The 27,691-nt window shown below is 43.4% G+C and overlaps 1 protein-coding gene across 1 annotated transcript in view; it reads right to left on the bottom strand.

The window, feature by feature from the left end:
- PPP6R2 (protein phosphatase 6 regulatory subunit 2) overlaps positions 1 to 27,691 on the bottom strand; it is a 111,207-nt gene that overhangs the window by 62,202 nt on the left and 21,314 nt on the right. Inside the window, exons 3-8 of the mRNA XM_065397506.1 lie at positions 26,405 to 26,650; positions 17,329 to 17,515; positions 16,154 to 16,291; positions 8,490 to 8,555; positions 6,928 to 7,040; positions 704 to 817 (exon numbers count right to left, since the gene is read on the bottom strand). Coding sequence (XP_065253578.1) covers positions 704 to 817; positions 6,928 to 7,040; positions 8,490 to 8,555; positions 16,154 to 16,291; positions 17,329 to 17,515; positions 26,405 to 26,631 — 845 coding nt within the window. The 5' untranslated portion in view covers positions 26,632 to 26,650. The remainder of the gene's footprint in view (positions 1 to 703; positions 818 to 6,927; positions 7,041 to 8,489; positions 8,556 to 16,153; positions 16,292 to 17,328; positions 17,516 to 26,404; positions 26,651 to 27,691) is intronic.

The raw sequence follows: 27,691 nt of genomic DNA, 5'->3' as shown, positions 1-27,691 counted from the left end.
AGAAATTATTCTTCTGCCTACTGTATGCAACAGATGGGAGAGACCCAGCCAGGAACCTTTGAGCCCTGCCATTTCAGATCATCACAGCCCCAGGCTCTTTGGTGTCCACATCCCAATTTTTACAATTTCAGCTTTGAATATTATTTTCTGTTTGCTGGTTGATTGTTTGCCCAAGCCTTGTCCCCTGCCCTTCTTCCCCCACTACCGGCCCTCCATGCTCCCCTCCATTCTTCCTTTTGTTCCTCTTTCTTATTCTCCCTACCTCCCCCTTGATGCCTCTCTTCCATGTCTTCCTTTTCCTCACTCCCTTACTCCTGTTTATTCTTCCCCCTCCTGCCATTCTCCCTCATTTGCCCCCACAAACATAGAAATAAAAAAAAAAATTAAAAATGAAGAATTGGAACTAAAAAGCCATGTGCCCATCATAACCATGTTTATGTTGTACCTCTTTCTCCCACCTTCTGTTTTTATTTAGATTGTAAGTTCTCTGGTGTAAAGATGTGCTTTCCTATGTGTTTGCCCCTAGCAGAATGCGGTTACAACCCAGAGATGCTACCTGGAAGCACAACTATTGCATTTAAAAACAGCTTTTCTTGTATTTATTTTAGGCAGCCCCTGAAAGTATGCCAGGTACTTATTTTTTGAACAAAGTCAAACTAGATTTTGAGCTGTAACATTTTCTTGCTGAGGGGAGTAAACCTACCCAGAGCGCCTTGTCTCCAATAACGTTAATAAAATCTGAGTTCCATTCACTATGCAGTTTTCAGTCTGGTCTCCATCAAACATGTTTTTCAAAAGCTGCTCCACGCATTCCTGCCTGTTAAATGACACACAGGAGTTAAAGAAAGGCATTAGGGATACAAATAGTTTGCAGTATTAATTGTTTTAATTTTAAAACTACTCACTCCCTTTCTGAAATAAAGAAACAGCAATTCTTTGGAAGACAGATGAGGGGAACTCCCCTCTCAGTGGCAGATATGCCAGGGATGGACCTATGTCAGGTCTAGGAGTCTGCTTATCTATGGTTTGGGCATGTACCTGATTACACCACCGACCAAAAAGTGGCTCTATCTCCCATGAGCAGAGGAATGCCTCTACATTATGAGCTGCTAGCTGGCCAACGCAGTGCACTCAATCTATTTAACTTATCAAAGAGAAGGTTAAAAGGTAACTTGATCACAGTCTATAAGTACCTGTACAGATCCCATGGAGAAGATATCAAATGCTACTGGACTTTAATCTATCTGCCAAAGGCATAATAAGATCAAATGACTAGAAACTGAAGTCAGTAGGACTCAAACTGTAAATAAGATGCAAATTTTCAACAGTGGTGGTAATTGTCTACTGGAACAAATTACCACCAAGAAAAGTGGTAAAATCTACACCTTGGGGTGCCTTTAAGTAAAGATTTAATGTATTCCTAAGCAATATGCCCTAGCACCACCACAGGTTATTGGGCTACATGCACAAATCAATGGGGGAAAGCTGGTGGCCTGTTTTGTGTTGTAGGTCAGGCTAGATTTCATAAGAGTCACCTCTGGCTTTAAAAACTATAAATACACAGATGTGACTCTCCAACTCAGGCTTAGGGACTGACCAGCACAAATGTAGGCAGGTAGTACCTCTACTGCCTAATGTGTGGCAAACAGGCAATCCTTGATTGCCCATTTCGTGTCACTGTAGTCTAATGTGTACAATAAACAAAAGACAGCATCAAGACAAGGTTTTGGTTGGCACTGTGCACTCTCTCACTCATCCATAATGATTTGAATGCAATCTCTATTTCCACATCTGTGTCCAAATCTCTTTTTCCAAAGTGGCTTCTACAAATATGTTTTGAACATTCCTCCAAAAACCAGTACAAAGGAGCTTTCCCACTTTGCAAGTCATAGGTGGGGCTACAAACAATGCTTTCCAAGTCTATGCACTTCTGTCGTTAATCCCTAACTCTCACTGCTTCCACAGGTTTTCACAAAGAGAGGTTATTTACCCTGAACAGTCACTGGAGCTCTCCGAGATGTGTGGTATCCCCTGTGTATTCCATTCGCAGTGCACATGTGCACCGTGCACCTGAAACAGGAAGATTTTTCACTAGCAGTGTGTCCGTGGTCCAGGCCTGCACCCTTCTCCTCATGCTCCAAACCAAGGGTATAAAGGACCACTGAGGACCAATCACCTCTCCAGTTCCTTCTCTATCCCAAATAACTTTACAATAAGGATCCAGAGCAGAGGAGGAAGGTGGATAGTGGACTACAACTATGTACACATCTGGAAGAACTCCAGTTATCTCTTTTGCTTCTTCAAGTGATGGTCCCTGTGTGTATTCCACCTGCGATGACTCACAAGCAGTATACTCACAAGCAGTATTCACTGAGGAGGAGGAGGGTGCAAGGGGCCCTGCTGTACCACAAAATAGATGACCATTCTCCCAAAGGATGCATCTGTCGTAGAATCTTGTACCATGGTGTACTGTCTCACAAAGGTTATGCACAGAGCCATATGTGGCTGCGCCACAGATCTCCAGAAGGGGGACATCACAGAAGGAAGCTACTGATGCAGCATGGATTCTGATCAAGTGGGCTCTAACACCTTGTGGGAGCGGTCACCGTTAACTCATAACAAACCAGGATGCAGTCTGAGATTCCCCTTTTCATAGGTTGGTGAAAGATAGAAATAGTTTGGGAGATTTCCTGAAGGGTTTTGTCCTCTGCGGGCAGAATGTCAATGCTCGACGGACATCCAAAGAGTGGAGCTTCCTGTATTCTCTGGAGGCGTGGGGTTTTGAATAGAAGATGGGTAGATGGATGACATGGCTCAGATGGAATTCCAAGATTACTTTAGGAATCGACTTTGGATGTAACCTCAACGAAATTTTATCCTCATGGAAGACCATATAGGGAAGGTCCGCCATAAGAGCCCCAGCTCACCTGCTTTTCTGCTTGCAATCACTGCAGCCAGAAAGGCAACCTTCTTCACAGATGAGTGAAGATACATGAAGCTAAAGGCTCGAATGGGAGATTTGTTCATGCTGAAAGGACTGAAGTGAGGTCCCATATCACAGTAGATTTCAGCACTGAAGAAAGATTGTGACAAGCCCCTTCTGAAATCTTACTGTAGTCAGATGGGCAAAGACTGAATGATTGTCCACTGGAGAGTGAAAAACACTAATAGCTACCAAGTGTACTTGCATGGTGCTGAGGGACAGCTCTGAAATATTTAGAGATAGGAGATAGTCAGAATAAAAAGGGATTTGGGAACTTTCTGGGGGTATCCAGAGATGCTGGCACCAGGTACAGAATGTTTTCCATTTCATTTTCTCCTGGAGTCTTTTCTGCTATTGCTAATGATGAATCGGATGGCCACTGAGCAAACCCTTTCTAAGCTCAGTGTCCATCCAAATACAAAGCTGCTAGCTGGAGAGATGTTGGATTGGGACAGAGGATCTTGCCCTTGTCCTGGGTCAAGGTGTGAGGACATCTAGAGAAAGCTGGTGAACCTGAATAGCCACTAGGATCACTGACACTTCGTCTTGTTTGCACTCTCTCAGGACTCAGGGCAAAAGGGAAAGGATGGGAATGAGTACATCGGTGGTTCCGAACGCTGTACTAGAAATGCATCTCCTCTGGAATTGTGGCCTCTGGCCGCTCAGGAACAGTAGGCTGTTCTCTTGAGATACAAAGAGATCCCCAAACAAGAATCTCCATTATTGACAGATGCTCTGCAGTACCGAGTCATGCAGTTCCCACTCATAGTCTCTAGAGAAATGCCTGCTGAGGCAGTCAGAGAAATGCCTGCTGAGGCACCCCAGAAGGTGCACTGTTGAGCGGGTGTCCTGGTGACAGATGCATCAATTCCAGAGATTGACAGCTTCTATATAAAGATAAGTGGACTTTGCGTGAAACTATCTCTGTTAGTCAGGAGAAAAAACAGATGAAGCACTAATATAATATTCTGCTGAGGTGCCACCTAAATGTTCCTCCAAAGGGGATTTGTATGGTCTTTCTGAGGGAGTCTCATTCCATTCCTCAAAAATAGGTAGACCCTTTCTGCAGATGTGAGGGGTCTGGTGCAGGCATTGGTGCTGGCAAGGAAGTTTATGTTGGTGCTGAGTGAGGAATAGGCGTTGATGAGGGGGATCGGTGCTGAGGGAGGCAATGGTGCCAGAAGAGGTATCAGGATCAGGAGGGAGGTTAATGCTGCAATTGTTCTCACAGTCTCCAGCAGGGCTTTCATGGAGTCCTGTATAAGGGCCACATAAGGAGCTGAAGAGGGCCTTGCATGATGCTTGGATCTGAGATGAGGGAAAGAAGACTGGAATCTCGAAGTCGGGGACCCTCCAGCTTAATTTCTGAAGGGGATGAAGCTATTCTGAGGTGGTTCTGGATTGAGACCAGAGAAAGTCTATCCAGGTACCAAGCGAAGCAACAGAAAAGCATGCAGACAGGTGGCTAGTGGCTTCAATAGTGGATGCCCCTTGGGGAAAGAGAGACTAAAGGTTTTGGATCCAAAATAACAAGGAGTCTAAATTAGTCAGTCCAGAGACATCCCGCATAGAGAAGAGGTGACAGCAGTGCCATTTAAGCATCTTCAAAGAACTCATAGGTCAGAAAGCCCAAAGGAGGAGAGAGATTGCACTTCCTTTTTTCTTCTGCTTGAGCCCCTCTTGTGGGAAGATGTGCTTCCTCTTCTCCTTCCTTTTACCTGGAGGAGCATCCATGTAGACTTTTGGTTTCAAAACAGAGGCATCAGCATCGGAAGACAAGTCCAGAGTCAGTTCCAAGAGCAAAAGTGCGAGTAAGGAGCGGACACCAAGGTCGGTGCTTCCTATATCATCGCTAAAGGCTACTGAGGCCTTAATAGGTGGTGTCAGTACCTATTTAGATTAAACTGGCACCAGTGGAGTCAGATGGTGGTAGGTAAAGGATTTGCTCCCAGTAGTGGGCAAAAAAGATTCAGATCTCAAGCCTGTGATAAAGCACAGAGGTGAAGCCAGAGCAGAAAAATGTACCTTGGCATGAAGGCTGGTCTTGGTGCCCTTGATGGGCCTCTCTGAATATCAGGCTGAAGGCATTTAGAGCCTGGAACCTCAGGCATCAATCCCTTCTAGCACAGGCAGTGAATACACAGCAAACCATGCACTGGGTTACCAAGTGGGTCTCGCCCAGACATAGAGAACACCAGATGTAGGTGTCCATTTCTGGTACAATCATCAGGCAAGAGGGCACATCTCTTAAAGCTCATACAAGACTCAGAGTCCAACACAGTCCTCGCGAGGAACTGAAGACCCTCAGGATGAGGGAAGCTATATAAATGGAGCTGTTGTATAATGCTCTAAACTAACTATTGACAAGAAAGCATTAAGCTAGGCTAAGAGAAGATCTAGTCTGAGGGCATGAGGGAAAGTTCAGTTTGCTCCCTGCAGCAGCAGCAAAGGAACTGAAGCAGTTAAAGTTATGGATTCCCTTATATGGACTAGGGTGCTAACATCAACCTCATGCAAGATCTATCATGTGCCTCCTAACAGACCTGGCTTACCAAGGCAGTTCTGCAGCTAAGCAACTGGAGCGCCATATCCCTTGTGGGAATGCACAGAGGCTCTCAATTATTTTTTTTCCTGTATAAACTGAAAGCTTAGATTCTGCAGAATTACCTGCATCCTTCCACACACTGAGAAAGCTACCTACACTTGACGAGACAAGTGAATGAGTAGAATTTTCAAGCCCTAAACTCTCCTGTTTTTCATTTCACTACTTAAAGATGAGCTCCATTCAGTGAAACCCTATTTTTGACTCCGCCACCCCCTTCTTGACAAAATAATGCCTTTTGGCCTAAAAAAAAAAATCTCATGCTTAGTCTCAAAACTGAAGTGAATATTTTTAGAATGTTTGATACAATTAATTAGGAAATTACACACAAATCACTTATGTTAAAAGAACAGTATTAAGGTGGCAAAATCAAGCACCCAGAGGAAATGCCAGAATTCAGGTTGCCTGTGCAACCGCAATTTGGCCCCTCTGGGCTTATATTTTTCTATGGGGCCCCTTCCTAGTTGAGTGCACAGCATGGACTGTGCTCTGGGAATGGTTGTGTAGTGAAGGAGGCTATTGTCTGTAGGACCCCTACCTCCTTTGTCACAGAAATTGGAAGGTGTGTAGAGAATGAGGCAGAGGATTGCAAGAAGAGACAGGATGGTCTCATAGATAAGGCAACTGAATGCCACCCTGGAGAACTGAATTCTATCCCAACCCCTACCACAGAGTTTCTATGCAACACTGGACAAGTCACAAACTAAAATGTTCACAGGTGGCCACTAACTGTGTTTTTCTCACTTTCAGGGTGCCTCACGAGACACCTTGGGCCAGATCTCTAGAAGTGTTGATTGCAGCTGTGCTTGGAACATACAGCATGCTAGAGAAATGCTACGTACACTTGAAAATCAAGCCCTAGACGTCTCAAGTTTGGCACCCAAAATTAATGGAGAGTTTTGGCTTTAAACTGTCTGAGCCTCAGATCCCCAGCTGTAAAATGGGGATACCACCCCTCAATCTCATAGGGGAGTTGTGTAAATAAATTAATGTCTATGAAGTAGTCAGATACTATGGTGAGAACATTATTACCATGATCTTCTTCTCAGTTCCCTTCTGTTTGTCACTCTCAACAGTGGTGTCTTTTTTATCAGCGTAGGCTTTTCAGGGCAGAGACCAAGTTTTCCTGTGTCTTTGTACAATGCAAAAGTACAGTAAGGCTTGACTGGGGCCTTTGGGTGTTATCATAATGTAGCAACAATAAATATCATTAGTTAGAACCATTGTGAGGAGTGTGGCAAAGGTCTGAGATTATTTACTGCACAGTTCATGCCATGTCAGGAAATAACATTGCCAGCAACAGTCATTTTAGTTTAGTAATACTCTTCTGACATGTACTTACGATTCCAGTGCTGTGAGAAGCGGGTCAGGCTCAGATATCTCCTGTAGCTGGTTGCCCTGGTCTCTGCTCAGTCTTATGATATCACACAAGGTCTGGGAAGCATTTGATTGCCTCTGTAAACAATGTCAAAGGTCACATTTAAGTACTAACTACACAGCTGGGTTCATCGTGACCTTCAGAGGAAATGTAATGCAGTTGGGACAGAAGAGAGAACAGCAGCCAGAAATCCATGCAAGCCAGCAGTACTCCAAGGTAACATGGAAGATCAGATATACTCTGCCTTAATTAACTAGCTTTCAATCCAAGCTTATATCTTCATAGCATCATTCATATCAGCAACATAATTAACAGAAAGATTTTAGATTCTTGAAATCATAAGTTAAAATAAACTAAAATTTAAAAATGAGGTTTTTCTTCTTTCCTTTTTAGGGCAAGACTGTTACTGCAGATGTTTCATCTTTTCTTATCTCTACTCAGTAATATTTCTTACTTCCTTAAAAATATGAAACACACAAAAGAGTTCTTTGACAAAATTCCTTAAATACCACTGGTTTGTGTTACAAACCTTTAGTTGCTGTATTTTTTTTTGATTGTCTGTCATAATAGCTATCTGGTTGCTAATCCAAGCCATTTGTTTAGACACTCTCCATGGCCATCTTGGTACTGTAACCTTCACCTATTCAATAAGATTGCTGAAGATACCTAATTTCACAAACTAGCTGTTTCCCATGTACTTTCACAAAGGGGTAACTTCAGATGTGATGACATCAGAATTTGACCCTTCCAGTAAAAGCACAAACAGCATAACAAGAAAATCATTATACAACCATTGAATTCATTTTGCTGCTGACAATTGTGGTGATGTGTTGGTGGTGAACAACCAGATCAAATACACCTAGCTAAAATAGAAATGGAAAATTACCCTAATGTTTTCTGGTCTTAACCTTTCAGCACCAGTGACTGCAATCAGGATACCCAGATGTGATGGACTCATGTAATGGGCTAAACTCCAAAACCAAGATTATATGTTATGTGAAAATGGCTGGAAAAAAATAAATAATTTGAGCTGTCCTTTTTTATCTGTATAATCTAATACTTGGCACATTTCTTGCACAGGCTCAAATAAGTGCATCTTGTAGATTTTAGTAGGATATTAAAACAAAAACATTGTTTTTGGCTTAAAAAATTAGCTAAAGACCACTACTAGCCAGTTGTCAAAGTCTTTCAGTAGCATACTCCAAGTAGCATGTTCTCAATAAACCTCATTGAATCATCATCGATTGTAAGGATTTCATCTAAATTCATATCATACAGAGTTTGGCTTAGAATAATCAGGAAACTGGTACTCAAATGACTAGAGAAAACCCCTTTAGTTGATGTCAGGCTCAGTACTCAAACGAAGGACAGCACTGCCACACATACTCTCCATTACTATTCTCTTCCCATTAGCAAGATGGGCATTCTTCCAAGAGTTAGAGAAAGAGTACTCTCAAGTGCCCGTGCTTCTAGACCTCTTATTCAGTTTACAAAATCAGACAAAAAATAAATGATGTCACACTCACATCCTCATCCTGGCTCGAATGGATCAGCTCCACAAGTCTCTGAATTACTTTTGCTTCATTAAGCCACTGAGGAGAAAGGAAAGAGTCCCTGGTTTGAGATCACATAACTCGGTCAGTTACTACTTACGGCAAGCACTGCTTAGCATGGGATACATACAGTTAGGAAAATTAGTCTCCCTCTATTTCACAGTCTACAAGACATAAGCACTATACTCTACTTCCTCAGGGCTAGAAACTGTTGTATGTTAATTTGCACTGACCAAATAAACATCAAATCTTTGCTACGTATTGTCCCTGCAACAACTGCCAGACCAAGTCAGTAAATGTAATGGGAGTTGAAGCCAACTCAGATGGATTCACTATGTTTCTTAACACAAATAAGTATTATGGAATCTCAGAAAATAGAGATGAATAACCTAATAGGTCATCAGATCCATTTCCTGGCCAATGCATATTTTTTTCCTACAATGTGTCTTGTTTTAAATCTCTAGTTTTATATATATAATAGATTAATAGATTCCAAAACCAAAAGGAACCTCTGTGATAATCTAATCTAATCTAACCTCCTGTATAACACAGACCATAAACTTCCCCACAATAATTCACAGAGCAGATATTTTACATAAAAAATATCCAATCTCGATTTTAAAACTGTCAGTGTTGGAGAATCCACCACGACTATTGGTGAACTGTTCCAATGGGTAATTACTTTCACTGCTAAAAATGTACATCTTACTTACACTCCAATCTGAATTTGTCTAACTTCAACTTCCAGCCATTGGATAGTGTTAGACCTTTATATGCTAGACTGAAGAGCTCATTATTAAATATTTGTTCCCCATGTAGGTAATCAAGTCACCGCATAACCTTCTCTAAGTTAAGCTAGATAGATTCAGAGCTTTGAATCTATTACTATAAGGCATGTTTTTAAGTCCTTCAGTCATTCTCAAGGCTCTTCTCTGAACCCTCTCCAATTTATCAACATTCTTGAATTGTGGACACCAGAACCAATCCCTCTAGCACTCCATTAGAAACATACCTTTTCGATGATGACTGGCAGTTTACAATTACATTTTGAGACCTATCAATTATCCAGATTTTAATCCATTTAATGTGTCCTATTTTAATTTTATACCATCTAGGGGGGTTTTGAATCAAAATTTCATACAGTACCAAGTCAAACACCTTAATTAAGTCTAAAGTCTCAAGCAATGGGCCTAGTAGTTTTTGCGATCTGACCTCAACCACAAAGGATACCTGTGCCAATACCACCTAGCATATTGTGCCCATAGATGAATAGGTGGTAAGGCCAAAAGGGACCACTGTGGTCATCTAGCCTGCCCTCCTGCATAACAGGCCAGAGAACTTCCATGAATTAATTCCTGTTTGAACTAGAGCAGATCTTTTAGAAAAACATCCACTCTTGATTTAAAAGTGGCCAGTAATGGAGAATCCACCACGACCCTTGGTAAGCTATTCCAGTGGTTAAGATGCAATTTTTTAACAGTGATGGTAATTATTTCCAGTCTGAATTTGTCCAATTTCAACTTCCAGACCACTGGAATTAAGATCAAGATATAAGCAGACAAGGGAGTAACATCTTCAGAAAACACTGAGCAAGTTAGTCAAGAATGTGGTTTCCTGTCTGAATCTTAACTATGTTTATAGTTAAACTGGATTTACTAATCTGGGTTTTAACATGTGCTTTCTTCTCTTTCCCCTTCAGCCCAGTGAGGGAGCTGTTCTAGGGACACTAGGTCCCAGCAACCTGCTCCCCTCTCCAGGAGGCATCATTCCCCACCATTAACACTATCTGAACCTTTATTAGGACAGACTTTTACAAAGCCCCTTCTCTCCCAGAAGGGTCTCAGCCACCATCAACAACCAGAAAGGAAGTAAGAGGTGAGCAGGCTGATTACAAAGGAAACATTTCCTATCTGCGAAGTCTATTTGATCAAGGAATATTCTCCTAAGGAAAGTGGACACAGTACTCTAAAATATACTGCCATAACAATTCTGCATTAGCTGAGGGGAAAGGACAAGATCAATAAATCTAGTTATATGGTCCCCATCACCCTATCATCAAGTGTTTAAAGATGGTCCTGAAGCTCGGTTTACATTACAGAAAACTGTTAAAATTGTCAGTTGCCACAACAGTGCTGCTAGGGTAAACTTGGTCTTCCTACTTTCATAAAAAGTGGTCCTCCTTTGGTGTGGGACATTGGTCCAACCCTTTACCTCCTCCTACCCTCTCCAACTATTGCCCTATCTCCTCTTATTCTCTTCACCTCCCAACTGACTAACCATACCATCTATAACCATTATAGCAAAGCTCCTCTCCTCCACTTCATCTCCAATTTGGCTTCTGCCCTCTCCACTCCTCTGAAACTGTTCTTACTGAAGCTTCTAGTGACTTCTTCCTAACCAAATCTCAGGACCTCTATTCCATCCTTTTTGATCTCTTAGCTGCTCTGAACACCGTTGACCATTCCCTAACTGTTCAAAATCCTGTCCTCCCTTAGTTTGTACAATCCCATCTGCTCCTAATTATCCTCCTACCTCTCTGTTCATTTCTTGTGTCTCATTTGGAGTCTCCCTCCTCCACCCATTTCCCTTTATCAGTGGGGGTCCCTCAGACTCCCTCCTCCTCCATCTACACCCACTTTCCAGGAGATCTTATATGCTGACGTGGCTTCAACTACCGTCTTCATGCTGAGGATTCAAATTTATCTCTGTACCCCTGACCTGTCACTCCCTATCCAAATCCCACATCTTAGGCCAGTCTCTTCAATATCTCCTTGTGTAAGTCCGGCAATCATCTTAAACTCAACATGGCAAAAAAATGAACTCCCTTTCTTGCTATTGATATTACCACTATCCTCCCACTCAAACTCATAATATGGGCAGCTTTGACTTCACTCTCTCTCTTTAGACCCATACATCCTGTCCATATCTAAATTGTGCTATTTCTGTTGCCATAACATTTCCAAGACAGTCTATTCTCTTTGTCCATACAACTACAACTACCATTCAAGTCCTTATTTCATGTCTTGACCTCTTCTCTCCAGCCTACCTGACACCCACGTCACACAAACAAGCCCAACCAAAATGCTGCTACTAAGACTAACCTGTCATTTTAATCAAGTTATAACCCCTTCTTTACATCCCTCCACTGGCTTCCCTTTCTCCACTGTGTCAAAATCCAACTTCTGGTCCTTCCCTTCAAGGCCCATCCCAATTTAGCTGCTCCCAACGTATCTGATCTTGTATCTTAAACACATAGTTCCTCCCTCTCTATTCCACAAAAGATGCCAGCATCCATTTCCTGTTTGTTCGCTTGTCCTACACATACCTCCACTCTCTCTATCACATATGCATTGTATAGCACATGGCGACCCAAAGTTGCAGCTTGAGATAACAGCCTGATACTTTACCAATCTTTCTGGTGTGGCAGGAAATCCCTTTCCCTCTATTACACTCTCCCAGGGTGCATGAAGGAGGATATAAAGTTATAGCTTGTCTAGGGCAGCTCCTAAACCTAGTTTCACAATACTCAGTACACTTTTACCTGAGAGAAACTATCCTCTAATGTTTTTTTTGTTTGTTTGGCTGGTTTTTGACTATTTGATTCCCTCTCTCTGATTTGGGCTGTTAGCCTTCCTCCCTAAAAAGAAAGAACTCCTCCCTTTTTGGGGGGGTTGGGGAATATTCATGCCTAGAGGAATCAGCACACGTTCATGGTCTGATATTTGCTGTGCTGACCTGCCATGCTGCACTTCATGAAGGTGAGCAGGTGGACCAAGCGTTGATTTTAGTATTCATTTATTTCCCCTTTAGAAGCTTGTCCCCATGAGCCTGTTTCTGAGGGGGGAGCAAAACTGGGCTCAGAGATTGCTCCAGAAATAGTTCCTGTGTTTATCAATCTCCCTGTCCTTGAAGAGGCTGGGCTTATTCGTTTCCCCCTTCCACATGGGCCCTTTATAGGTCTCTCAAGAAATGTATTGGCTTGGGGTTTACTGATGGGCTTCCCAGAAGCTCTGGCCCTCTCTGTGCATAGGATCCACATGGGCCAGATAGGTCTGTTTTTCCCATGGAGGTCTCAAGAAGGAATATGAGTAGGGATCCCCAAGGAGCCTGTTATTGAGACAGTTAGTCTGAAGGCCTGGGTACAGACCGTCGAATTGTGGAAGTCAACAAATGGCTACGCAGGTGCTGTCGGAGAGAAGGCTTTGGATTCTTCGACCATGGGATGGTGTTCCAAGAAGGAGGAGTGCTAGGCAGAGACGGGCTCCACCTAACGAAGAGAGGGAAGAACATCTTCGCAAGCAGGCTGGCTAACCTAGTGAGGAGGGCTTTAAACTAGGTTCACCGGGGGAAGGAGACCAAAGCCCTGAGGTAAGTGGGGAAATGGGATACCGGGAGGAAGCACGAGCAGGAGAGTGCAAGAGGGGAGGACTCCTGTCTCAGACTGAGAAAGCGGGACGATCAGCGAGTTATCTTAAGTGCCTATACACAAATGCAAGAAGCCTGGGAAACAAGCAGGGAGAACTGGAAGTCCTGGCACAGTCAAGGAACTATGATGTCATTGGAATAACAGAGACTTGGTGGGATAACTCACATGACTGGAGTACTGTCATGGATGGATATAAACTGTTCAGGAAGGACAGGCAGGGCAGAAAAGGTGGGGGAGTTGCATTGTATGTAAGAGAGAGGAGTATGACTGCTCAGAGCTCCGGTATGAAACTGCAGAAAAACCTGAGAGTCTCTGGATTAAGTTTAGAAGTGTGAGCAACAAGGGTGATGTTGTGGTGGAAGTCTGCTATAGACCACCAGACCAGGGGGAGGAGGTGAACGAGGCTTTCTTCCGGCAACTAGCAGAAGTTACTAGATTGCAGGCCCTGGTTCTCATGGGAGACTTTAATCACCCTGATATCTGCTGGGAGAGCAATACAGCGATGCACAGACAATCCAGGAAGTTTTTGGAAAGTGTAGGGGACAATTTCCTGGTGCAAGTGCTGGAGGAACCAACTAGGGGCAGGGCTCTTCTAGACCTGCTGCTCACAAACAGGGAAGAATTAGTAGGGGAAGCAAAAGTGGATGGGAACCTGGAAGGCAGTGACCATGAGATGGTAGAGTTCAGGATCCTGACACAAGGAAGAAAGGAGAGCAGCAGAATATGGACCCTGGACTTCAGAAAAGCAGACTTTGACTCCCTCAGGGAACTGATGGGCAGGATCCCCTGGGAGAACAACATGAGGGGGAAAGGAGTCCAGGAGAGCTGGCTGTATTTTAAAGAATCCTTATTGAGGTTGCAGGAAAAAACCATCCCAATGTGTAGAAAGAACAGTAAATATGGCAGGCGACCAGCTTGGCTTAACAGTGAAATCCTTGCTGACCTTAAACGCAAAAAAGAAGCTTACAAGAAGTGGAAGCTTGGACAAATGACTAGGGAGGAGTATAAAAATATTGCTCAGGCATGCAGGAGTGAAATCACGAAGGCCAAATCACACTTGGAGTAACAAGAAGGGTTTCTTCAGGTATGTTAGCAACAAGAAGAAAGTCAAGGAAAGTGTGGGCCCCTTACTGAATGAGGGAGGCAACCTAGTAACAGAGGATGAGGAAAAAGCTAATGTACTCAACAATTTTTTTGCCTCTGTCTTCACGAACAAGGTCAGCTCCCAGACTGGTCAGCTCCCGCTGGGCAGCACAGTATGGGGAGAAGGTGACCAGCCCTCTGTGGAGAAAGAAGTGGTTCGGGACTATTTAGAAAAACTGGACGAGCACAAGTCCATGGGGCCGGATGCGCTGCATCCGAGGGTGCTAAAGGACTTGGCGGATGTGATTGCAGAGCCATTGGCCATTATCTTTGAAAACTCATGGCGATCGGGGGAGGTCCCGGATGACTGGAAAAAGGCTAATGTAGTGCCCATCTTTAAAAAAGGGAAGGAGGAGGATCCGGGGAACTACAGGCCAGTCAGCCTCACCTCAGTCCCTGGAAAAATCATGGAGCAGGTCCTCAAGGAATAAATTCTGAAGCACTTAGAGGAGAGGAAAGTGATCAGGAACAGTCAGCATGGATTCACTAAGGGCAAGTCATGCCTGACTAACCTAATTGCCTTCTATGAGGAGATAACGGACTCTGTGGATGAGGGGAAAGCAGTGGATGTGTTATTCCTTGACTTTAGCAAAGCTTTTGATACGGTCTCCCACAGTATTCTTGCCACCAAGTTAAAGAAGTATGGGATGGATGAATGGACTATAAGGTGGATAGAAAGCAGGCTAGATCGTCGGGCTCAGCAGATAGTGATCAACAGCTCCATATCTAGCTGGCAGCCGGTTTCAAGTGGAGTGCCCCAGGGGTCGGTCCTGGGGCCGGTTTTGTTCAATATCTTCATTAATGATCTGGAGGATGGTGTGGACTGCACTCTCAGCAAGTTTGCAGATGACACTAAACTGGGAGGAGTGGTAGATACGCTGGAGGGTAGGGATAGGATACAGAGGGACCTAGACAAATTAGAGGATTGGGCCAAAAGAAACCTGATGAGGTTCAACAAGGACAAGTGCAGAGTCCTGCACTTAGGACGGAAGAATCCCATGCACTGTTACAGACTAGGGACCAAATGGCTAGGAAGCAGTTCTGCAGAAAAGGACCTAGGGGTTACAGTGGATGAGAAGCTGGATATGAGTCAACAGTGTGCCCTTGTTGCCAAGAAGGCTAACGGCATTTTGGGCTGTATAAGTAGGGGCATTGCCAGCAGATTGAGGGACGTGATCATTCCCCTCTGTTCGACATTGGTGAGGCCTCATCTGGAGTACTGTGTCCAGCTTTGGGCCCCACACTACAAGAAGGATGTGGAAAAATTGGAAAGAGTCCAGCAGAGGGCAACAAAAATGATTAGGGGGCTGGAGCACATGACTTATGAGGAGAGGCTGAGGGAACTGGGATTGTTTAGTGTGCAGAAGAGAAGAATGAGGGGGGATTTGATAGTTGCTTTCAACTACCTGAAAGGGGGTTCCAAAGAGGATGGATCTAGACTGTTCTCAGTGGTACCAGATGACAGAACAAGGAGTAATGGTCTCAAGTTGCAGTTGGGGAGGTTTAGGTTGGATATTAGGAAAAACTTTTTCACTAGGAGGGTGGTGAAGCACTGGAATGGGTTACCTAGGGAGGTGGTGGAATCTCCTTCCTTAGAGGTTTTTAAGGTCAGGCTTGACAAAGCCCTGGCTGGGATGATTTAGTTGGGAATTGGTCCTGCTTTGAGCAGGCGGTTGGACTAGATACCTCCTGAGGTCCCTTCCAACCCTGATATTCTATGATTCTATGAAATAAAGTTTGGAAATTCCCCTCAGAAAAGCTCAGCAGCAAAGAGGTCTTGTTGAGCCTGCTGCTCACTGGGGGCTCAGGAACAAACAATGGGATCTTCAGGAGGTGGGGCATTCCTGTTGCCAGTGACTGACAGGCCTAATTCTGCCCCCAAACTACAAGCGGGTTGACGTACCTATTGCACCAGATCTGTGGCTCTTAGCACAAGCAAGAAAAATATGTTTTTAGAAGAGGAGTGAATTTACTCTCGTATTACTTGAAACTGAGTAATATCTCCTCAGAAATGCTTTCTTCCCCCCGCCCCCCCACCAACCACAGAGAAACGTTAAGCAAGCCTCACGTTTAATACTTCCTGCCGTAGAGGTGCTGGTTCCACGCAGCTGATCAGACGGAGCAGCAGGTCCATCATTGCAGATGTATCAATATGCTTTAGTACCAGGCTAATAAATTGGTCTTTATCTCTCAAAAATGCAATCACCTTTAAAAGAAAAAAATGCAACATGACTTTTCTGTACAATACATGGAGGTGACGTCACAGAGCTCTCAGTACTCCCCAAATTTGTGTTTCAATCAACCAAACAATGAGAAACAGCTAGGAGGATAAAGAATTCTTCTTGAGAGAGAATAGGGAAGCAAAGGAACTTCTGAAAGCAAGGAAATGCCAAACAGAGCTCCATTAACAGTTCTTTGTCATATCCCAAAGAAATCCTATTCCACTGAGATATATGGAGATTGAGGACACTGGTGAAGCTGAAGAATTTTTAATCCCACTGAGGCTCCTTTGTATAAAATATCTCCATGTTAAAAGAAAGTAAAATTTGGAATGCAGTTAACTCATCCCCATAATACTGTATGGCAAATATTCCAAGCCTCTTAGCTGTATGCACAATACTTGTATGACAAGTTTATATGTTAAAACGTCAAAGTATGGGCAATGTGCAATACCCCAGACACAACTGCCCCTCTGAAGCAAAAGTGAAAGCTATATACTAGTTCAGGGGTAGGCAACCTGTGGCACGTGAGCTGATTTTCAGTGGCACTCACACTGCCTGGGTCCTGGCCATCGGTCCGGGGGGCTCTGCATTTTAATTTAATTTTAAATGAAGCTTCTTAAACATTTTAAAAACCTTATTTACTTTACATACAACAATAGTTTAGTCCTATATTATAGGCTTATAGAAAGAGACCTTCTAAAAACGGTAAAATGTATTACTGGCACACGAAACCTTAAAGTCGAGTGAATAAATGAAGACTCAGCACAACACTTCTAAAAGGTTGCTGACCCCTGTACTAATTGCTAGGTGCATAAACAATTCACACACATCAAAATGGTAGGGTTGACAAGATGCCTTACAAAATGCATACTCTATTTCCAATTCCAGCAATCCACACCAGATCTACAAAGCTCAGCATTTTCCTCCTCTGGGGAGGAGGGAAGAAATTGCCAGTTCAGTGCTCATACAACCACATCACTAGTAATCAGTGTGTTTGTATCAAAACAGACTCAATCACTACCTGTTCAGTTTTTCTTGCAATGAGATTCCCAATAGTCTTGCTGAAGAAACTGGCAAGCAAAGGGTTCAAAGGCGGCTCGTGATGCAAGAAGTCATACAGGATGTTCAATAAAGTTTCATCTCCTCCTAGCTTGTCGTTGATCTGTGGCACATCAGAGGTCAGGAGTTCACAGGCTGTATTCGGATATCTAGAGACACAGAACCAAAGCAGCAACTGAAGGTGAGATTAGAGCCTTCTACAAATTCTTAGAAGACAGCTGAAATAATAATTCCTATGAAATAAAGCCACAACACAAATCCCTCAATCCATTTATGATACAAGAACTCACTTCAGAACTCCAGCATTGGACGGGTATCCTCAAGCAATGCCCAACTCAATCTGCCCACCTACAAGTGACTCACAGAGGCTCACTTAGGAGATCCCAAGAGAGCACCAGGCACACTGAGAGCTGGGGGAAGGAGGGCAGCAACACCCATCCCTGACAAATATCTGTAGCTGCATTTAGGGCAGCATGAGAACGAATCTCCTTCCCCAAAAAAGGGGAGAGAGATGGCCTGACAATGGAGAGGTGGGAGTGCTCTTGAGGAGATGAATAGGCCAGTTACAGTGAAGACAGCTCTGAATGCTGAGATCCCTGCAGAGCTACCATCCCATCCCATGCCACTTCCCAATGGAACTCTGTGGTTACAAGGGAGGGAGAAGAACTAGAACCTGTAGAACCCTCTTTCCACTACTAGCAGAGTTGGCAGTTTTTTTCCTTCCCAAACCCCTCTCTGCACCCCAGCCCCAAAATTGAGTTTATTTTTTCCTGAGACTACACTGTGAAACAAACCAAGAAGTTTTGGAAAAGAAACATAACACTCTCACTTTGTAAGTAAGTATATTCATTCCTCAAATACAAAATGCTACACACATCATCCAAAGGAAGCCCCTGCAATTCTATAAGTAAAATACAAGAACAAGATAATAAAATCCTCACAGTCTATTAGTTAAACAAGGCCTATCACTCTTTTGTATCATTAGATACTGACCAACTTTTGCCAACTTACTTGCTTTTTCAGCACCTGGCCTATTACCAAGTTTTGACCAAATCAATCCAAATATGCTAATGAAAAACCTTAAAAAAAAACAACGAATGCTCAGTATTCTCTTAAAAACCAACAAAACTCTTTGCTTTCCAGTGGAAGAAGAGAGGGGAGAGGGGGAAAGCCAATGAAACCAGAAGCTGGGAATGAGCGACAGGGGATGGATCACTTGGCGATTACCTGTTCTGTTCATCCCCTTTGGGGCACCTGGCATTGGCCACTGTTGGAAGACAGGAGACTAGGCTAGATGGACCTTTGACCTAACCCAGTATGGACGTTCTTATGTTCTTAAAATAGATAGAACATTTTCTATTCAAACTGTTTCGTTAAAAAAAAAAACCAACTATGAAAAAATTTAAACAAAACGATTGGTTAGCTCCATAGCAACACCTATTGACTATCTTCTAAGCATTTACTCCTCAAAAATTGTGTTAGTTTGTGTGTCAAATGTACTGTCTGCAGATAAGGGAGTGACAGTCACTGCTAGTGCTGACTCTGTGCACACACTATTGCAAATTTATCTGTAGACTTCTATTTCAAGATAACTATAATAGATATTAAACTCACATTACAGCTCCCACTGAAAATATTTAACCAAAAATGCAGCTCAGCATCCTTTACAAGCCAGGATAAGGGCTGCAAGATTGTTCTTCTATGTGTGATTTAATGTCTTATAAAAATTCCACTGGGCCCTTTGTGGAATGTTGACAGCTTCAGAGAAGGGTTAATTATTCAATTTAAGCCCCAACAGGCATAACTGATAAAGGTCACAATAGTTACTGCCCCAATTATATTTACAGGCTATGATTCTCCAGACACTAAGACAGAGCCCAATAAATCAGCGGTGACACCGCGAGAATAAAAGGAAAATGTCAGCCCTTCCAAGTCAGTGGCCTGTGTGTCTCCAATTTAGAAGACAAAAGACAGTTACCGACCTGTACAGTAACTATTGTTCTTTGAGATGCGGGTGCAGACATGTATTCCGCTCAGGTGTGCATGCGCCCAGAGCATCAAAGCCAGAGAACTTTGCCCAGCAGTATCCATAGGGCAGCGTTTGTGCCCTCTTGCCCAATAACCCCTCCCCTTGATATTTAAGGGCAGCACAGGCTCCTACCCCCACAGTTCCTTCACAGCAAATGTCAAGAATTGGGACTCCAATGCAGTGGAGCTGGAGGACAGGTCGTGGAATACACGTCTGCACCCACATCTCGAAGAACAACAGTTACTGTACAGGTAGACAACAGTCTTCTTCAAGTGGCTGCAGACATGTACTTCGCTCAGATGACTCACAAGCTGTAACAGTAGGAGGTGTGGCTCGGAGGTTACTTAAAGAATGACTGCAGAACTGCCTTTCCAAAGTTTACTACTGCTTCTAGGTCAATAGCATCACTGAAGAATGCTACTGATGTCACTTGGGCCCTCACTGAATGTGCCTGTAACCTCTACGGAGACGTGGTCTGAGCTATTTCATATGCCATCATTGTGATTGCCTCGGGCAATAGACTAACTTCAACCACACTTGAAGAGGATGATGGAGCAATCTCACATGCTGGACTTGCAAGTGCTTGCGGCCATATGGCCTAGTAACTTCAGGAATACATGGACCATAGCTGAAGGTTGAGATTGGAGTGCCAGACATAGGAGACAAATTGCTTGAAATCAATCGTTCAGCAGAAATGCTCTCGAACTCAGAGTCTAGTAGGGCACCAATTAACTCAATGTTTTGAGCTGGTATTAACATCAACTTTCCTTTGTTCAAAATCAGGCCCAGATAATCAAAGAGACAGTGTGAACTGGACATGACCGAGGACTTGTTCTCTGGACTTGCCTCTCACTAACCAATTGTCCAGGGATGGAAGGACATGAATGCCTCTTATTCGGAGATATTCTGCTACTACAGTCATGCATTTGGTAAATACCCACAGAGCAGAGGACAGCCCAAAAGGAAGCACAGTGTATGGATAATGCTCACCTGCCTCTAGAAATCTCAAACCTCCTGTGGCTTAGGAAAATCACCTCATGGAAGGAAGCATCCTGAAGATTGAGGGCAGCAAATCAACTGTTGTGATTCAAAGAGGGAAAAATAGTCGCTAGGGTAACCATGCGAAATCTCATATATTTGATGTACTTGTTAAGACTGTGGAGATTGAAGCTAGGTCTCATCCCTCCCTGGGATTTGGGGAATGAAGAAGTACTGAGAGTAGAATCCCTTTCCCCAATTCTGAAGAGGAACTTCTTCTATGGCCCCTGAAGCCTGGAGAGCTTACACCTGGTGAAGAAGCAGGGTCTTGAGAGGGGGGTCCCTGAAAAGGGATGGGGAATGGACAGGAATTGAATAACATAACCCAGTCTCATGATGCTTTGGACCCACTTGTCCATAGTTATCAACTCCCAAGCCTTGTGGAAGTGGGATAGTCTAACCCCAGAGGGAGGGGAAATGGCTTGAAACTCAACGATTGGAATGCCAACACTGGAGAGTCAGATTGGCTGCTTGCCTGAAGCTGATGAAGGATGGGCTGACTGAATAAAATTGGCACCAGAAAACCTTCTCCTATGAGACTTGTGCCCCTTGTGTTTAGCGGGATAATATGACCTAAGGAACCGCTGAAGGCGATATTGGTGTTGTCGCCCCAAGAAGTGATGCCTCTATTACCAGTGTAAAACCCCCCAATGAACACAGCTTAGCTTGAAAGGACTTAAAGGAATGTAATGTTTCGTCAGTTATCCCTGAAAACTGAAATTGGACATCAAAGGGTAAGGTTCTCAATCATCTGTTGGACCTCAGGAACTATACCAGAGTTCTGCAACCATGAAGACCTTCTCCTTGTTACAGCAGAGGCTGTAATTCTAGAGGAAGTGTCAACCATGTCCAAAACTGACTGCAGTGATATCCTCACCACTAGACGACCTTCTGCAATGAAAGCCTTAAAACTCTTTCCTGGAGGATTCTGGCAACTTACCTTTAAATTTTGCCATTGATTTCCAATTTACAAAGTCAAACTTTAATAAGAGTGCTTGCTTATTGGTAATGTGCATTTGTAAGAATAAGGTAGAATAAATTTTCCTCCCCAACAAGTTCAATCTTTTAGAATCCTTGTCCTTGGTGTCAACTTGTATCTCCCCTGTATCAACCTCTCATTAGCCACCATTACGACAAGAGAGTTAGATGCCAGATATGAGTGGAAGCACTTGAAACCAGAGGCACATAGTATCTCTTATTGGTATGCTTTGCTGTGGGTGGTAAGGGCGCTGGGGTGTTCCAAAAAGTTTTTGCCAGTTCCAAGATCACTTCATTTATCCTCCCTGGATCTGAGGATTACAGAATATCCAGCAACTTGTGTTCTCCTGAACAAACTTAGCCTGAATACCCAAGGCTGAAGCCATGCATCTCAGAAGGTCCTGGTATGATTTAAAATCCTAAGGTACAGGGAAGGAAGAGTCTGGCATTGCAGAGTCATCTTCTGATGAATGAGAGGAAAGAAGTAGAGCCAATCGAACCTCCTGTGGTGCCCGTAACAGTTCAGGCTGAACCAGTTCCGCAGGAGCAACCGCTAAACTGTGGTTGCAGCGATGGATGTTGAGGAGAAAAGGCTACTGGAGGAATAGGTGACCTTGCTCTGGGCTGCATCGAGGATCAAGACCAAGCCAACCACAGAAAATCCCAGTGATTCCAAGGAGCCACTGTGGGCGGGAGTATGGCTCTGGTGGTCAGCAGGAACTGGGCTAAGGACCTTATCTCTGCTCCGGGAGCAGTGCCGATCTCTGTACCAACAGTGATCCCCAGGAGGTCTCAACAACTTTCGAAAGGGATAACAAGGTGGCATGGAAGAGAAGGAGAACGTCTCTGAGTCCAACCCTGAGGATCCTTCCAAGTAGTCCACAGGCAACAGAGGAGTCGTCCCAGGAGCGGCCAGCAAACGTCTAACTTCATCCAAAGTCCAGCACAAAGGACACATCATTTCTGACAAAGATAAAGGAGTCAGTGCCTGAAACACTGATAAAGGCCTCACACGCGACACTGGAGCAGACGTCAGCACCAAAGTCGAAACCGGCACGTTCCCACACATGAAATGTGCACTGGAGTCATCATCGGCACCGAAGATCATGCCTGCACTGACAATCCCCTCAGTACGGAAAAGGCAGCAACCTCAATTCAGCACTGTGAACAGGGAGAGGCCCAGAAGATGGCACCAACAATAACGGCAGGTGTGCAATCAGTTCAGACAGCACTGAGGACACCAAAGCAGCAGCAACCACGGCCAAACATTCTCGAATTAGAGGAGAATCAGGAACAGACAGGCAAAGTAAGTCCAATGGTGGTGTGGAAACCCTGGGTCCGACACCGACATCATTGGTACTGGACTCAACAGATGCCCCACAGACGGTACCAGTGTCAACGATATCAAGTCCACTTGTTCTTACCTTGACACCAGAGAGCAGGTAGATGGCCCTGCTCTATCTCACATACTGGATGAACCATGGTACTGGTCTACACTCCTCTTAGATGGGAAGGAGGAATACCTCCTAGCTCTGGAACGGCCCCAGTCCATTTTATGAGATCTTTGTCTAGGAGGACCAGAGAAAGGAGAACAGTCTCTCTTCCTCCTAGGACAGGAATCTGAATCTGGCTAAACAACAGCCAGTGCCCACTCGGACATCCTCAAGGGGCAGCTGACAATCTATGGAGGTCGCCAGTATCACAGTGGGCCTCATGGCCTGCTTCAGAAGGTGCTGCTTCAAACACAAGTCCCTCGCCAGCTGGGTTCTTTTCTTCAATGATCTGCAGATGGAGCACCTTTCTTTAATGTGCTCTTCTCCCAGGCACAACTAACATCGCATGTAGGGGTCACTAGTGGGGATAACCACCCCACGCAATGGACAATGTGGGCATCTGTAACAGGGTGCTATCACTTACAGTGCTGCATCCTGGAGAAGGCTGCAGGACCCAGCTGAGGGCAATTACATGCTTTCTGGTGGGGAATTGTGAGCACCGGGGTGACAATCACAGGGCTAACAAGAAAACTGGGGAGAATAGAAGGAGAAAACAGGAAGTAAGAGGGAGCGCAAGAGGCACTCAGAAGAAAACTCAGAGGGTGAGCCTGGGCTGAGGAGTGAGGGCTGCAGGGAAGCCTGTCTTGGCTATAGCCAGTGTTGCACAGTATTGTTATGTAAGAGGGGAATAAATGCACACCTTGGTGAAAGCTAAACGGCCTTGTGTGCGTTTGTGACTGTGAAACCATCTGAACTGGCTAAGCAGAGAGGTTCACTGGGTAGTGACAGAGGCACCTTGTGACAGCAAGACACCAGATAACTATCTATCTTAACTAACTACTACTCACTAAAGCTAAGGGTACTACTAAACTATACTATTAACTACATACAACAACGTCCCAGAAAGACTGAGTTAGAGAACTTTGAGGTGCATTACCACACAGAACACTCCAACTCTAGCTACCAACTGTGAGAATGAACTAAGAAGGATCGGGGTGGCACTGTCCTTAAATAGCCAGAGAAGGAGCTATTGGGAGAGAGGAGGTGAGTGCCAACCCTATGGGTACTGATAGGCAAAGTTCTCCAGATCTGGTGCGCTAGGCGTGTTAAGTGGAATACACATCTGCAAGCACTCAAAAAAACAAAAACAAAAACAAAAACCCACAAACTGCTGAGCAGTTCCACTTCCACCTAGGTGAGGCTCTGTGAAAACTCCAAGTAGCATTTGCTTCTCAGATGACTTTAGCCAGGTATGCTGCTCCCTTAGGCCGGGTCTTCTGGCAGTTCTTGTATCAGTAAAGCTATTTCAGTTGGGGAGAGGATGATTTTTTAACCAAAATAGTTTTATACTGGACCAACCCCTAATGTGAACACAATGATAAGGAAATCACTATGCAAGTATAAAGCATCTTAATACTGGTATAACTGTATCCGCAATCGGGGGGTTGCAGCACTTTAATTATACCGGCACAGTTAAAGTCATACAACTTTTGTGTGTAGACGAACCATTATACTAAATTTAGCTTCAGGAATAAATCATCCAGAGAGAAAGGAGAGAGGAAGTTTACTAAATAGCTCTCAGATTAGCTGATAACTTTGCACTAACACAAAGATTGTATTATATATACACACTTCACCCATGTTGAAATATGAGCTTTCAGAAAGTATGGGAATGGTTCGGAGGTTGGAAGGCAACCCACACTACACAAAGGCAAATGCACAAAATCTAAAACTCGTAAGACTTCATGCACACAGTTTAAGATGAGAAGACAACAATGAGCATATCTCATGATCTTTCTTATTTGTAACTCTCACTCTCTTCACCCTTAGTTTAGAGTCATCCCAGGCTGTTACATCTAGTTTAGACTATAAACTCCTTGGAATAGTAACCCGCCATTGTTGTGTCTGTGAAACGTCATGCACATATAATGGCACAGTTTAAATAAACCTTAAAATTCTACAGATCCCTTTGCAAATAAGGTGCAGGTCTAAGAAGAGGTTTTCTCTTCTGCCTCTCAGCAAAAAGATGAGCGGTACTAACTGTCTGGTGATGATGCTGAGCAGTGATGCTGATGACAACCACGAAAAAATGAAAAGGAAAAGAACTTAAAGAACTAGGTCTGGTTAAATGGAGCAATTACAGTGCTCTGCCCTGACACATGAAACTCATGGATTTGTTTTCTTGGCACTGATCACTCATACCCCCAGAAAATGCTTAGACCCTAGTTTGCCTCACATTGCTCAACATCACTCCATCTCATTAAGCAGTAGCACTAATGGACTCCTAAAGCAAATCCTGCCCAGTCCTCCTTAGCCAGAAAGGGGGAAAATGGGTGGAGGGCTCCATTAAGGACTCTGAAGATTAGCCTCACCAATGCATATTATTCTGGAATGTAAAAGAACAATGGAGAAAGCCATAATAATGTTGCCTGTATAAACTCTGGTACTACAAGTTATTTGACGAATCTTCATTCGTAAAATAATGACAATCTAATAATAACCATTCCTGGTTCCTTCTAACTTCTCAGATTTTATAACAGAAATATTACCATAGTAGCCACAAGAATACAGTAACTTTTCACATTGTTTCATGACATTCACATGCCTGAATATATTCACACACAAAAACATTTCACTACCTTACATACACATTAAGTTACGAATACTGTCACTATAGACAGTGTTGTTAATTTAATGCGTATTTAAGATAGTGAGATATAGATTTCTAGTGACAATGGTAATAACTAACCCCTGATCAAACCCCAGGAGCACAGTCACATACACTTGCATATGTACATCAAGATTTCTGACATAAATTTAACAAAGAAAAAAACAGCAAATTCCCCAACTCCAAAACAAAGGAGTTTGGTCACATTAGAAAAGAGTAATAAGTGAAGCATGCATGTGTAAATACAACTCAATACAATAAACAAACACTACAAAAAGGAACAAGATCTTTTCACACACCCTAATCCAAAAGTGTATTCACTATTTTAGTGCACCTTCTAATAATTCAGCAATTTTTATGTACGCGGACTCCACAAATTCCAAAACTTTATTCCTGGGAGAGGTCCCTATATTTTATGGACTATATCAATTTTAAGTCAACGGCCCTCAATGAACCTATACCTCAATGAGCATCATTACTGTCATTTCTGGGATTCTGACCGCAGAATGATGGCCTGGGAGAGATTCTGAAACACAACTGATCTCTCTGCTGCCAGAGTTTCCAATTAAAAGAAACAGAAGAGATGAATTTTTAGATAAAACACTGCATATAAACTCAATGGAGGAATATGAAAAACAGAGCAAGAAACAGAATATTGTGATGTAATATTCACTGTGAATCACAAAATAGTCAAATATTTATTTCACAACCTGAACCTCAAGGCCTTTTTCCAAGGCAGGAGGTTTCATCAGCCTTGCACCAGAGAAGAATTTCTGCAGCCAATTCTCCAATTCATTTTTCTTCCCATAAAAGAAAGAATCTGTGTACGTACTTGAAGCGGACCTTCTCGTCCATGTCCACGGGGGGCTCATGTGTGATGAGGCTAACCAGCTCCTCCATGCAGTGCTGCTGGCAGAGGAAGTCCAGCAGTTTGCGGTTCTGTGCCTTGCACTCCTGTAGGATGTCATCTTCATCCATCAGCTCGTGCAGCGTCACATCCTCCTTATCCAGCAGCTTGTCCACATGTGATGTTGTGTTCAAATCAAACTTCCAGAACATGATGATGGCACACACCCAGCTGCAATGCAAGAGAGTAAGTGTTAATACTCAGCCTCCACAAGTCAAATGAAGATACAGTAAAGGTCTCTTCAGGGTTCCTTATCCTGTCTCTGAAAAGGAAATAAAAATGAGTTAAATTATTTAAGCAAAATGAAATACACATTTATGTGACTAAAAAAATTAATCAGCACCCTCCATGCTACATCTCTATGCCTTAAGGTTCAATCCTGCAAGGTACTAAGCACTCTGACCCCAATAAAGTAAAGTATTTAAGCATGTGCTTAATTTTAAGCAAAATAGTCCCACTGAAGTCAATGTGAGTGCTCAAGTTAAGAAAGTGCTTAAATGTTTTGCTGTGCTTAAAGTGCTCTCTATCTTGCAGGATTAAGCGCTTCCATTGTAAATATAGGGTTAATTTTTCACGACATTAGTTATAAGGATCACAACCAAAGAAGTTAAATAGGTGAAATTTACTTATCAGTATTTTTTCCTACTCTGAAATGAGCACCTTCTGCTCCATGATAACTGGTTTATTGTTTTCTCATCTTCCAAGCACAGAGAGAGGCTCCTTAAAAACCCTCTTTCTAGCTACAAAATGGAAAGGGAAAGACTAAGAACCTTTTGTCCAAGTGTCATATCAGACAAAGACAACATATCTATTTTAAAATGATAAAGAAATGCACTGAAGACCAGACAACCACACTGCACAATTTTTTAAATGAAGCACTATGCTGTTCTGTGCAGGAAATGGCCACATGTTGAGCCCTCACAGAAGGAGATGGGATCTTTTATGATATTTTGTAGGCCTGAGAAACCCCTGAATTTATCCATCTGGAAATAGCGGATATGGATGCTTTGCACCCTTTCTTAGGTCACTCATCTACTCCTGAACTTGAATCTAATTTCCTGCAAGGATTAGTTATGCATAAACAGAATTTGAATATCCCGACCATAATTAAAGTCCATGACTGATTAAAAGAAAGCAAATAGACTGGATCAAGTTAAAACCATAATTCTGGAGGACAAAATTCTGAGGCAGGCCTGAAAATTATCTCATCTG

Source organism: Emys orbicularis, chromosome 1 (genome assembly GCF_028017835.1).
Source record: "Emys orbicularis isolate rEmyOrb1 chromosome 1, rEmyOrb1.hap1, whole genome shotgun sequence".
Classification (NCBI taxonomy): Eukaryota; Metazoa; Chordata; order Testudines; family Emydidae; genus Emys; species Emys orbicularis.
This window is presented reverse-complemented; position numbering and strand designations above follow the sequence as displayed.